The sequence below is a fragment of the Balaenoptera borealis genome (assembly GCF_965194805.1).
Source record: "Balaenoptera borealis genome assembly, chromosome: 4".
NCBI classification, from domain to species: Eukaryota; Metazoa; Chordata; class Mammalia; order Artiodactyla; family Balaenopteridae; genus Balaenoptera; species Balaenoptera borealis.
Window position 1 is genome coordinate 41980138 of NC_138861.1, and position 13316 is coordinate 41993453.

At 44.1% G+C, this 13316-nt stretch overlaps 1 protein-coding gene across 8 annotated transcripts in view; it reads left to right on the forward strand.

The window, feature by feature from the left end:
• The window catches only part of FHIP1A (FHF complex subunit HOOK interacting protein 1A), a 266738-nt gene that overhangs the window by 237528 nt on the left and 15894 nt on the right, over positions 1-13316 (forward strand). For all 8 annotated transcript variants that reach the window (XM_082388962.1, XM_082388961.1, XM_082388959.1 and 5 more), the window contains one exon: positions 9829-10019. In XM_082388962.1, the coding sequence (XP_082245088.1) occupies positions 9829-10019 (191 nt within the window). The remainder of the gene's footprint in view (positions 1-9828; positions 10020-13316) is intronic.

Here is a 13316-nt window from a genome sequence, read left to right on the forward strand (position 1 = left end):
AGAAGGGAATAAGCCATGGAGGGGACGAACTGAAAAGGACATACATGTGTACAAGGCGGAAGAGGTATGTCCTTCAGACGTCCAGGTGGGAAAGGTTTCATGAAGGGACTGGTGTCTGAAGACAGGCGTCAGGAGTCAAAGTGGACTGCTATTAAGGCAACATTAGTTTGGTCATTTGGCAGGAAACTCAGGAACACCAGATCCTGCCTTGCCCCTGCCTCTGCTTCTCAGGGTCCCTGAGAGAAGCATCTCCTTTTGTGAAGGAAGAGAGTTGGTGAGGGCTTGTGCTCCCTCACTCCCCTCTGGTGGTGTGGAAGCAAAAAGGAAAGAGCCAACCAGGTCCTCGGGCACGCCCTCCACCTCCTCCTTCCTTAGACCCTGTTTTGACCCCTCCTCGGGCAGAAGGGCAGAAGGAGCTGAGAGCAGCGCAAGAGGGAGGAGACCTGGGCTGCCCCTGGTCCCCACTGGGGTTTAGACGTGATGTGAGCAGAATTACTGAGGAGCTGGCGTTCCAAGAGGAGGTCCAGCATTCCCACAGAAGTGGCTGTGGAAAAGCAAGGGGGGTGGTGACGTGCGATCTTGGGAACAGCGGCAGAGACATCCCCCAGGATCTCGTGAGAAATACACGGTCTTGGCCTTCTTCCAGATGTGCTGAATCAGAAACTCTGGTGGTGGGTGGGGCCTGGCAAGCTGTGCTTTAAACAAACTCTCCAGCGGATTCAGATGCGAGGCTAAGTTTGAGAACCACTGGTTTGAGGGAGGCTGCAGTGTAGACGTGGTGTCCTGCAAAAGGGAGTGATGCACACACCACAGGGGGCTGGTGGGTGGAACGACGGTGGCCTTACTGAGTCACTCTTTTATGGGAGAGTATCACCTAGTAATTTTTTTAGTTTAAAGAGAGCTTTTGGACTTTTTAGGGGTTTAGATCAGGTCATCAGTAACTAATCTTAGGGCATTAGCAAAGAATAAATCTGCGCATAAAGAAACACCCTGGGGAGTCCGGGAGAGCATTAGTTATCTGTCCTAAAAGGATTACATTTGCTTCCCATCAAGTCTCTACTGATGTGACAGTGCATTAGCAGGGCCTGAATGAAATCCATCAGAGCAACTCATTAAAGCCTTTTTTACTGCCAAAAACCAGACTTTGCCTCCAACAAGGGTAAATCCTGATTATATTTAAATGTTAGATTCTTGAATGCTGCTTCTTTGATGGCATGGAAAGCAGCTGTCTTTTTCAGTGGTCCTGGAAGCCTGGCCCGGCGTCCCAGCTCTGGGTCACCAGGGGAGGCTGAGCCCAGGGGGTGGACACTTCTGTTCAGTGGCCTTTGTCTACTCGTAGGGCGGTGCTTGTTGTAAAAACTGTCCTCAGAGGTTGTACTGGTCAAAGCTTCTTTTGAGACCTAGACCTGTGCCTTATGAAGGTGAAGAAATCAGCTCGTGATTGAAATACTTAGGCATCCAAGTCAGGGCTGTGACTTCCAGGGCGAGTAAGGACCCATCATTTCCCAGGAAAGCGCCTGAAGGGCACGTGGTCGCAGATTCTGAATGGAGTCACGGAAAGAGTGCTGGGCGTAACCATGGGTCCAGCGCTCTGAGTCTGAGTTTCTTCTCTGTTTCCTTAATGAAGATGTTGGTGAGACCATAATAATAGTAGTTGTCCTTTATTTAATACTTTCTGTATTTCTAATTCTGTCACTCTGCCTGGGGGAATCTGAGAAGAGCGAGTGGGGGGCATATGCAGCACGCGGTAGACACGCAGGAAGCCTCTGCTTCCTGGTCTCTGTCCTCTGAACTGCTGGTCGCCCCCCACGTTTAACAAGTGTTTTCAATTGTAGTAAAATACGCAGAACCTACAATTTACCATCTTAGCCATACAGTTCAGTGGTATTAAATGCATTCACAGCATTGTACAACCGTTGCCACCATCCATCTCCAGAGCTGCTCTCACCTTGTATAACAAACCCTCTGCACGCCTTAAACCTTAACTCCCCGTTTCTCCCCTCCCCCAGCCCCTGGCAGCCACCATCCTACTTTCTGTCTCTGTGAATTTGACTGTTCTAGGTATCTCATGTAAGTTACCTCATACAGTATTTGTCTTTTTGTGCCTGACTTATTTCACTTAGCACAGTGTCTGCAAGGTTCATTCATATTGCAGCAGGTGTCAGAATTCCCTTCCTTTTTAAGGCTGAATAATGTTACATTATTTATACTACATTTTGTTTACCCATTTATCTGCTGATGGACACTTTGAAATATTTATTTATTTATTTGGCTGTGCCGGATTTTAGTTGTGGCACGTGGAATCTTCGTTGTGGCATGTGGGATCTTTAGTTGCAGCATATGTGATCTAGTTCCCTGACCAGGGATCAAACCTAGGCCCCCTGCATTGGGAGCGTGGAATCTTAGCCACTGGACACTTGGATTGCTTACCATTTTGGCTGTTGTGAATAACACTGCTATGAACATGGGGGTACAAATATCTCTCTTCAAGACCCTGCTTTCACTTCTTTTGTGTATATATCCAGAAGTGGAATTGCTGCATCATATGGTTATTCTGTTTAAATTTTTTTGTGGGTTTCCATAACAGCTGCACATTTTACATGCCCACCAACAGTGCACAGGGTTCCAGTTTCTCCACATCCTCTCCAGTACTTGTTACTTTCTGTTAAAATAAAAATGGCATTTTGATAATCAAGCAAAAATGACAGGCAGATTTGAAGAACCAACTGGGGTTTTTAGAAGTAAAAACTGTAATTATTAAAATGAAAATCTGAGTGTTTGGTATAAATAGCATTTAAGATACAGATTAAGAGAGAATTAATGAACTAGAAGATAGATTGAAGAAGTTACTACTAAATTTGCAGCAGAAAGACATAAGGAGATTTAAAAATATGAGAACAAGGCTATGAACAATGGTGGCTGGAGTGATAGGGTGTAACGAATCCAGTTAGGACCCCTTGACCTATTCTGGTTTTGGAATTTGCTATCCCATAAGGTTTTGGGGAGGATCAACTGTGGTGATATCTGTGAAAATGTTTTGAAACACTGTAAAGCACTACACAAATTTAAGGGAGGGGAATTTTCTAGAAAATACATTTTAAACTACAGTAGAACCCCCTTACCTGTGGTTTCACTTTCTGAGATTTCAGTTACCCACGGTCAACTGTGGTCCAAAATATTAAATGGAAAATTCCAGAAAGAAACAGTTCATAGGTTCTAAATTGTGCGCTGTTCTGAGTATTGTCATGGAATCTCACGCCGTCCCACCCAGGATCCCTAGCCATTGACATCATCTGCCCCTGATAGCCAGCCATCAACATCCTCATGGCTCAGTGATCCAGGATCACCTTAAGTTGATGGTCCTAATTTATATGTTAGAAGGTCGATAGCAGCCTGCGTCACAAGGCCTACATTGTTCACCTCACTTCATCTCATCCCATAGGCATTTTATCATCTCACATCATCACAAGAAGAAGGGTGAGTACAGCACAATAAGGTATTTTGAGAGACAGAGAGACCACATTCACATAACTTTTATTACAGTGTATTATTATAGTTGTTCTATTTTATTACTAGCTATTGTTGTTAATCTCTTACTGAGCCTAATCTATAAATTAAACTTTATCATAGGTATGTATGTATAGGAAAAAAACATAGTATATATATAGGGCTCAATACTACCCGTGGTTTCAGGCATCACTGGGGGTCTTGGAATGTATCCTCCACAGATAAGGGCGGGGGGTTACTGTAATGAAAACAATGTCTTTTCTGATTTAGCATCTGTACCAAAAGCAAGGACAATGAAAAATCCTTATTTTTCTAGTCATTTAAACTTTAAGGGACCTATAAAATAGATTTATAACCTGTCCTTTTTGTTGTTGCCACTGTAGTCATTCGAATATACATGATAAACTTGTAGATTGGAGATTGGAGAGGCAATAGAGCAGTGAAGATTATGTGAATCCTTTTAATGAAGTTATTTGTTCCATGATAAATAAACTGCATCAATTGTTGTTGCAACCTAAATACTCTTAATTATTGACATTTCAAAGTGATAATCCATTTGTAACTGATCTGTTTATTTCCTTTAGCAAAATATTAGAAAAGTAAGTTGAAATAAGGTCCCCCAAAAGAGAGGCTGTTTAAGGGAGCAGAAAACCAAGGAGAAATTGCCCACCTCCAGGGATGTGACCTCTGATAGGCCTGAGGCAGGCAGGAAATGCTGACAAGCAGTGAAGTGACAGATCAGCTGCATGTTCTTGGCACTTCCCAGTTTAGGCAACATTTAATTGCTTAATACCCTGAATGCCATTTCTGAATATTCTGGTTGGGGTGTTTCTTTCAGAAGTGCTGGTCATTTGTCAGGTTTATGAACTGCTTCGCCTGTTGTGTTCAGATAGAGGCTGTTTTGCTCGAAGAGAAGCTGCGTGTTGTTCTCTTCAGGAACATTCCCATCTTACGTGGGCACTGGGTGTCTGGAGGAGAGGGGAGAAAAAAATGCCAGTCTAGGGTAAGATGAATAGGAGAAACACAGCCAGAATGTCTCTGAAAAACAAACGAACTTTTTGAAACTCACTTAACATTGCTTTTAAGATTTTTGCCTGTTGGTACATTACTGAGGCTATCATCATCTCTTAAGAAGCACCTTGCTTAGTTCATCATACTTCACTGCTTTGTTTTGTCTTTATTGTCAGTGTAGCAGTAGGCAACGTGTGTCCTTTGTTATTGATTGGTTACCACTGAATTGTTTCAGAAGTGATGGTGATTTATTTTAATGAGTAATACCCAATAAAATAGAAAATGGACCCAAGGTTGCAGAGGGTTGGGGAAATAATGAAAAAAGGGAGGACAATGTGGGGAATATATTTTTCCTGCTGTATTGGGATGGCTTTGAGTAATCTGAGCCTCTGAAGCCATTTATTAGTCTCTGATTATATTTACTGCTTCCTGAATTTAAATAAAATCCCACCCCAGGCAAATATAGTTGAAATGAAAAGATAGTTTGATGACAGACATCTGTACTAAATTCCTAAGTGATTTTTCTGCTAGCGACAGCCACTTAATTTTTTTTTTTATTGGTGTATAATTGCTTTACAATGTTGTGTTAGGTTCTGCTGTACAATGAAGTGAATCAGCTATATGTATACATATATCCCCTCTCTCTTGGACCGACCTCCCCCTGCCCCCCCCCCCCCCCGCCCCATCTAGCTCATCACAGAGCACCGAGCTGAGCTCCCTGTGCTATACCACAGGTTCCCACTAGCTATCTGTTTTATACATGGTGGTGTATTTGATGTTTGACGTTTGGGGAGCTTCTGACTTTATTCTGTTTCTAATCTTTCTGTGTACATGATGGAGAGACAGAGGGTCAGTGTACAATTTTCCCACTCTTCCCTCTGGGATAATCCTTCGTTTTAAAGGCACCGTAGTAGAAGTACTGCTTTGAATACAGGGGTGTTATTCATTTGAACTGACTCTCCATTTTCCAATTTTATAGAACCCCCTCCTTCAACCTATGGGGGATCTCCCTTTATTTGATTTACTCAGCAGAAAGTTCTTAGTTTCTACTGAAAGCATGTGTTTGCAGAGTTGCAAATTCCCAGTAACTCTTTATTCTAATATAATTTCAAGCTACCCACTGGTGATATTTGATAAATAGCTTTATTAGGTTTGATCCACTGTTCCATTTTGTTTTAGTACTTCAAACAAAGAGTAGAAATCTACATACATCAACTTAAATCATGAAATATGCTTTGTTTGAGCTGTAAGCAGTCATTGAGTTCCTGCAGTATATAAAAGCATTGAAGCAGTTTATTTCTTAAATAATTAATGATGAAAATAAGGATACAGTCAATCCTGTGTAGTTGCACATTGGCCTTCCTGTGTTGTTTTTCAACTTGCTATAATAGCAGTTACCCTGATTGTAATCTATATAACTTTAAAGAGGACCACACGGTTCCCCTGTCTTACTTAGTTGCTTAGCTGAACACAGAACAGAGGCAATATAAAATTCTGTGTTCACACACAAGCTGGGACAAGAAGGGGAATGAGCCATATATCGTGGAAAATTATTTCCCTCAAAGTATTTTTCTAGCCTTGAATTCATTTATCTTTGTTATCCCTGTGAAGTAGGTAGGCAAGTATGAGGGGAGGTGGGGTGCTGAATTTTTAGGCCAAAGACTGATATGAATACAAATTATTTACTAATTGTAGAACCTTGGGCACATCAGTTAATTGCTCTGAGATTCACTTTCCTCATCTGTTAAATGGGAATAATATCTGTGCTGCCTACCTCACAGCAATGTTGTGAGGGTCAAATGGAATGTATGTGAAAGATTTGTAAATGGTAAAGCACTATATTCTTGTTTGTTAGTCCTTTTTCCTTTCTTGGAAGACCTACAGTCAGATGTTTTGTGTTACTGATCACTTATTTTCCTTATTGATTGACTAGCATTATTAAGAACTAGTCCTATTTCATGTAGTCTGTCAAAAAAAAATCAATGAAAACTTCTAGCTTTTATATACTGGTTGCCCCCTTTTAAAAATAACTTTTTATTTTGGAATGATTTTAGATTTACAGAAAATTTGCAATGGTGGTATAGGGAGTTCCCTTTATCCAGCTTCCCCTTAACATCTTATATAACCATGGCACATTTACTAGGAAGTTACCATTAATACAATAATATTAACTATAGTACAGACTTTATTCAGATTTCACCAGTTTTTCTACTAATGTATTTTTTTGTCTCAGGGACCTGTTCTTGGGTACCTCATTGCATTTAGGCCCCTTTTAATTTTATTATGTTCCAGTTTTTTATTATGAAATATTTTAATATGTAGAAAATTTGAATGAATAGTATAATGAACACCCATGTATTCTGTATCTAGATTCAGTAATTGTTAACATTCTGCCACTTTTTAACTTATATGTATGCTGTATAAATAAAATTTTTTTCTCAACCATGAAAAAAAAAAAAATCCTGTGTAATCTGAATTTCCCTGAGCCTCACTCACCTGTGAGAGCAGAAGCGTTCACATCAATGACCACAGGATGGGCTTTCCTGGCTCTTACCGCTGCTCCTCATGTAAGACCTTGGCCCCCTGCAAAGTGTCAGCCGTCGCTTCTGGGGGGTCCCAAGGGAGGGGCCGTAACGTGTGTTCATGATCAAGACGGTTGCCGCAGCATCACCTCTGCTGAGCCCCTTTGGCTGGTGCTGCGTCCCCTCTGTCCCTGCCGTGTCCCCGCCCCTCCTGAGAGTGCTCGGGGACGGGGATGGCGCTCGGGTGCTGGAACAGCGCTGCCCCCTCGAGTGTTCTAGGGGCCAGAGCTGCGCTGGCTTCAGACAGGTGGGAGATGGCCTCTCTCCTCTGCCTCACTCTTGGTCAACAAAGCATCTCTGCGCACAGAGATCCTCGTGAAAAGAGCTCCTTCATTTTCTACCTACAGGATCTGTTCCTTCTGCAGTAGGGCTCAGGTACAAGTCCCCAAAGCTGGGCTAAGGATTAGAACAGATCGGGCCTCTTTCCCATACTTCCCCCCCCAACCCACCCTGCCCCAATCTTTCCTTTTTGTTTTTAGAACCTTTGACTCCCATGCAACTGAACTTATGCAAATAGATGCCGCCACATCAGACATGCAGGGTGTGTCTGGATCTTAGGGAGAGGGATTTAGGCTCAAGTGTGTGTGTGTGTGTGTATGTGTGTGTGTGTGTGTGTGTGTGTGTGTTGTATGCCTATGAGTGCGGGGAGGGGAGACTGGGACCCCCTTACCTGGCCACCTAGCTAAGGTTTGGGTTGAATGAGGCATGGTTTGATTTATTTTTTGAGAACAGAAGGTTAAGTGGCAAGTTTGTCATTTTATACCATGAACATTATTAAGACCTTAAGTGTAAACTGCTCTGAAGAGAATTAAATCTCTTTTCCTCCTTGACTCAGGCACTTGCAGTGGGTCAGTCATTAATGCAAACATAGGTTTTCCTCTTTTGGATCACCAGGAGCTGCGGAGACGGCTTAATGTTTACTGGCCTCAAGACATGCCCTGGAAGTTGTACTTTTATCTTTTTCACTGAATCCTTAATCATAGCTTGTTTTCCTCTGTACTGCCTCTCTCTCAAAGCTAAATACAGAAACAAAAACATTCTGGTTTATTGAAGATTGTGGTTGTTCGCCTAAGGGCTTGGGGTCTCTGGAGTTGGCTCCTGCACAAATGTGGGACACTCGGCTCTGGCCGTGAGGCCTCCATGCCATTTGTTCCATCTTTGTTTAAATAAACAGTATGGTCTATCTCCCTGTTAGGAAAGGAAGCCATTTAAACACACTTTATTCTACCCACGCAGCCCGCTGGTGTGCTCCAAGTGTGTCAGAAACGATTGCCCAGATTTTCTTCTCTCCAGGTTCATAATGATCCTGAGATGCTTTGCTCACCACCCAAAAGTGTTTTGTGTGAAACCGGGCCCATTGCTCCCCGGTGAGTCCTTGGCCACTGTAATGTTGTGATTTATAAAGAGAAATATATATTTGGTCTTCGTCCTTTTTCTTTTGAGTCCCACCCGCCTGATATCCAGGGAGGGGAGAGGGTTGAATTAAGCGCTAATGGCCAGTGATTCAGTCAACCATGACTATATAATGAAACCTCCATAAAGCCCCGCAACGGTCGGGTTTGGAGAGCCTCTGGGTTGGTGAACGCTGGGAGAGAGGCAGCCTGGAGAGAGCGTGGAAGCTCCCTGCCCTTTCCCCACCCTTGCCCCGTGCATCTCTGCATCTGGCTGTTCCTGAGTTATAGCCTTAGGTAATAAACCAGCAACCTGGTAAGTAAAATGTCTCTGAGTTCCGTGAGCCGCTCTAGCAAATTAATGGAACCCAAGGAGGGGGGTCGTTGGCACCTCTGATGTATTGCCGGTTACTCGGAAGCACAGGTGACAGCCTGGACTTGTGAGTGGCGTCTGAAGTGTGTGTGTGTGTTGGGGGTGTTGGGGGAAGCCTTGTAGGACCAAACCCTTAACCTGTGGGGTGCGCTGCCATCTCCGGCTAGACAGCGTCAGGCCTGAGGAGAACTGAAGGACACCTTCATGTCTGGACCACTGATTGCTTAGTGGGGTGGGGACATCCTCCCCCTGCCTTACACACACCCACCCTTTGGAACTGGGGATGGAGCACCTGTAGCACAATATGTTCTCGTGATCACCCGCGAGAATACGAGAGGAGGTTTGCACCATGACGGGTCCTTTGCCTTTTTGTGCAACTGCTGTCATTCAGTACCCACTCTGAGCTAGAGTTTCCGGGATCATGAGACAAAACTCTTGAAGGAGGTGCTTGCTCTGATAGCACATTATGTTGAGAAGGCAGACACCGAAATGATTGTGATTCTAGTAATAGTGCCTTAGTAGAAGGCTGTGAGCATAGTGGAGGGAGAGGGTAGTTCCATCTTGGAGTAGGAAGCCCAGAAGCCTTCCCGGAGAAGAGAACACTGAAGCCAGACTTTGCAGGATGACAAGGCATTTGTCAGGCAGGGGGAGGGAAAGCACATTGCAGGGGACGGTTAGGGTAGGTGCAAAGGCCCGGAGGCACAGAGGGATAGTGGATCCGTTAAGAGATGGGGAAGTTTGTGGAGGTTAAATTGTGAAGGCCCTTAAATCCGCGTCAGAAGAAAGAAGCCCTTGACAAGTTTTAAGCATGGGAGTGAGCCCTGGGGGCTGGTAGGATGGCTGGGGTGAGAGTGGGGAGACGATGAGCCACCCCGGCTGTGACTGGTCCTGATCGTGGCTTAGGCGGTGGTGGACTGGGAACGGACCTGCAGACACTGAACGCTGGCCCTTTTTGACTTTCCAGGTATCTGATCCCTTGCAATCACATGATGCTGAGTCAGAGGTGGGCTGTGAAGGAGAGAGACTGTTACTCTGTTTCTGCGGCCAAGCTGCTCGCCCTGACCCCCGTCTGCTGCTCCAGCGGGATCACCCTGACGCTTGGGAACCAAGAGAGGGATTATATTCTCTGGTCAAAGTGCACGCATGATAGTCCAGGTAGGAGTGTTACCGACCTGGGTGCTTGATTCTTTAATCAGTAGAAATTGAAGAGAGGCCAGGTGAGAAACTCAGGCAAGGCCTTATTGGGACTCGTGTTACAGCCCAAGGGAGGGAGAACAAGAAACGGCTTCCCTTGCTTGCTCCCCAAGGTGGGGCGAGCTGGTCCCTTAAGTGGGGTGAGGGGGGGCTGCGAATTGGTGGGTCAGGCCAGGGATCCTGCGCAAGGCCCTGCTTTTGCCCCTGACACCTCAGAAGTGGCAGTTGGGTTTTGGTCTTTTTGCATCTTGTTGTTCATAGTTTGCCCCAACTGTGAATGCACGCAGTTATTTTTAGTCCCTTTTAGTTTCTTTGTATTCTGTTGCTGGAGGAGCCGAAGACATGTTTGTCCAGGTCCAGGCACTGCAGCGAAGGGTTCCAGGTCCCAGCCTGTCAGGGAAGGACCTCTCAAGTGATAATCTTTAAACAAAAGGATGCCAAATTCCATCTCTCCTTGGACGTGTCTGTCTCTAGGTAGACAGGGAGTGATGCAGTGAGTCCCATTTCTTTTATCACTGACTACCTGGGGGTCCTTTTCTGCTTTGTAAAGAGTTCTGGACATTTGGTAATCAGCGTTCCTTGACGTGCCCAGCTCTTACTTACTCAGTGTTCCCAGACCTTTATTTTAACTAGGCTTCCTAGCGCCATCCTCAGAGCCCAGTATGAATAGTGTACCCACGTGTCTTTTTAAACAAAATGGGGCTGAGGGTGTGGAGGTGGCTCTAGCTAAGACAGAATTAGCCCTTATTTTTATTTCCAAAGGGACCCACTTGTGGATGCTTTTGCCTGCCAATGATATATCATTTGAAAATGTGAAATGTCTGATATGGCAAGAGTATATGATTCATTTGATTGACATCATGAGGGGTTTTTCATAAATACTTATTGTCCCAGAAGTCACATTACCCTGTGGCGTTTGCCAGCCACAGCTGATCTTGTACAAGTAAGATTTAAATGGCCCCCCCGTGTCAACCGTGGCCCTCCCTCTGGCGGGCAACAAAGGGGTGTTTGTGTGTCTTTGGTGGTCAGAAGGCTGCTTCAGCTCAGGAGAGTCTGCCTATCCTGTGACCGCTAGGAAATGGTCCCGGCCTCATGCTGACTTCCGTGTTTCCATCTATATTCTGATCTCCCCCCAACAGTGTCCTTCTGTCCGCCCAGCTGTAGTCCTCTTCGATAAAAAGTATTCTGTCTAAGAGCTGGGCTACTTGACTAAGAAGATATCAGCATATTTGGTATAAATGTAATTTTTAGAAATTAAGATTGTCTTACTGATTCTTAGTTTTTAAATAAAGATACAGTGTATCGTGGAAATTAATACTTTATGTGGCAGTGTAACAAGCTGTACTTTCAGTATATTTTCCTGTTAGGTAAACTAGTATGCATATCTTACATTTTCCTACCCAATTGTCATTTTTAAACACGTATTTAAAAATTGATGTCTTTTTTATTTACTAAAAAAGTTGTTTTAAGAATGAGTCTGTGGCTGACCTTAATGCAGAATTCAAATTTCAAGTTAAACGTATGATGGTTGAGTGCCTGCAACTCGCCACGTTCTTTCCCTGTGTTATCACATTTAATCCTCTGAAGACAGTATTCCCATTTTATAGATGAAGAAATAGACTCAGAGTGAGGGATTGACTTATTTAAGGTTACACAGTCGGTAGGTCCTCTGATTCCAAATTCCATTTCTTTCCACTCTCCTCTCTCTGAGGTTGCCTTATGGTGGCTAAGTGCCCTGATGGATAGGTGGTTACACAGGTAGGTAGGTGGGTAGATAGATAATGTGGTTTTTGTGCAGTAGTTAAGAGCTAGGATTCTGAATCGCGGCTCTGCTCCTTCCTTGGGCAAACTACTTGATCTTTCTAAGATTTTTTCCTCATCTGCTTTCCTCAAAGGGTTGTTCCAAGGATAAGTGATGTAGGACATACAAAGCTGTTAGAAAACTACCTAGTATGTAGTAAGTGCTAAATAAATATTATCAGTAGTCAAAGTGGATAAGAGGTAAACTTTTAACAGTAGAGCTGTAAAAAATGGATTATGTCCACCCTAACGACGTGAAAATGTGTATTCTTAAAGATTCACTTGTGGCCCAGTCAGGTAGAGATTTAGACAATGAATAGGGTTGAAAGGTGTGGCATCGAACGAAAAAAGGAGAGAGGTTGACGTAAGACAGCTTTTGCTTGACTTCTGGCTCTGCCACTGACTCGTTGGGTGATCATTGTCTCTGAGCCTAAATTTCTTCATCTGTAAATGGAGAAAATAGTATCTCCATGTAGGGTTGTTGTGAGGATTAAATTAGATAGCACTGAGAAAGCACCTGCCATGTAGTAGATGTTTAAGAAATGGTAGAGTTTGTGTTCTCCCTTGTCTGAGTTCTTTTTTTTTTTTTCCTAAAGGAAAATGTAAACTTAAATGCAGATGTTTCCATACCTATTTCAGTTACACGGTTGAGAGCTTTTAACATCAAAGGTAGTCAGGGTATCATTCTTAGGTTAAAAGGGCTATTTTGGGAGTGAATATGACTTTTTCTTAAGTCACTATTTGGTACATATAATTCCCAATAATTCCCAGGAAGGCAGAATGAATTAAGAGGCTTTTCGAAAAACCCAGGGTTTTCTAGAGAAAATCTGTTTCCCAAATTGATGGATTATATAGGCTTTCCACTTTAGAGTCAAAGTAAAAATCTTTTTAATTGCCTACTCAGTGGCAGGTACCATATTGGATATATTACCTAACTTAATCCTCCTGTTACCGACCAGGGTTCTTGGCCTTACCCAATCAACAGAAGTTGACTAGAGGCCAGACAAGAAATTCAGGCGAGGCTTTATTGGGTCCCCTGCTGGAGCAGTGGGGGAGTGAGAGCAAACAACAGGTTCCCTTGCTTGCTCGATCCCTGAGTGGGGGCCGAGCTGGTTCCTTCTATGGGGTGAGGGTAGGGGTGTGTCCAGGGGTCAGGCGGGAGGGCTGGCTTAGGCGTTTCGCCCACCCGTTAGGTGGTGTTGTGTGCAGGGGGCACGCGCAGTACCCTGCTTTTGCTCCCAACACCCTGTTTTTGCTTCCGGCTCTTCAAAAGTGGCAGTTGGGTTTTTTGGTCTCTTTGAATCTCTTGGGTCCAGAATTTGCCCCAACTGCGCATGCACGCAGTTAGTTTTAGTCCCATAGAGTCTCTCTGTATTTTGTTGCTCGAGGAGACGTGTGTCCAGGTGCAAGCATTGCAGCACTGCAGCAAAGGGCCCCAGGTCCCAGCCTGTCTCACTC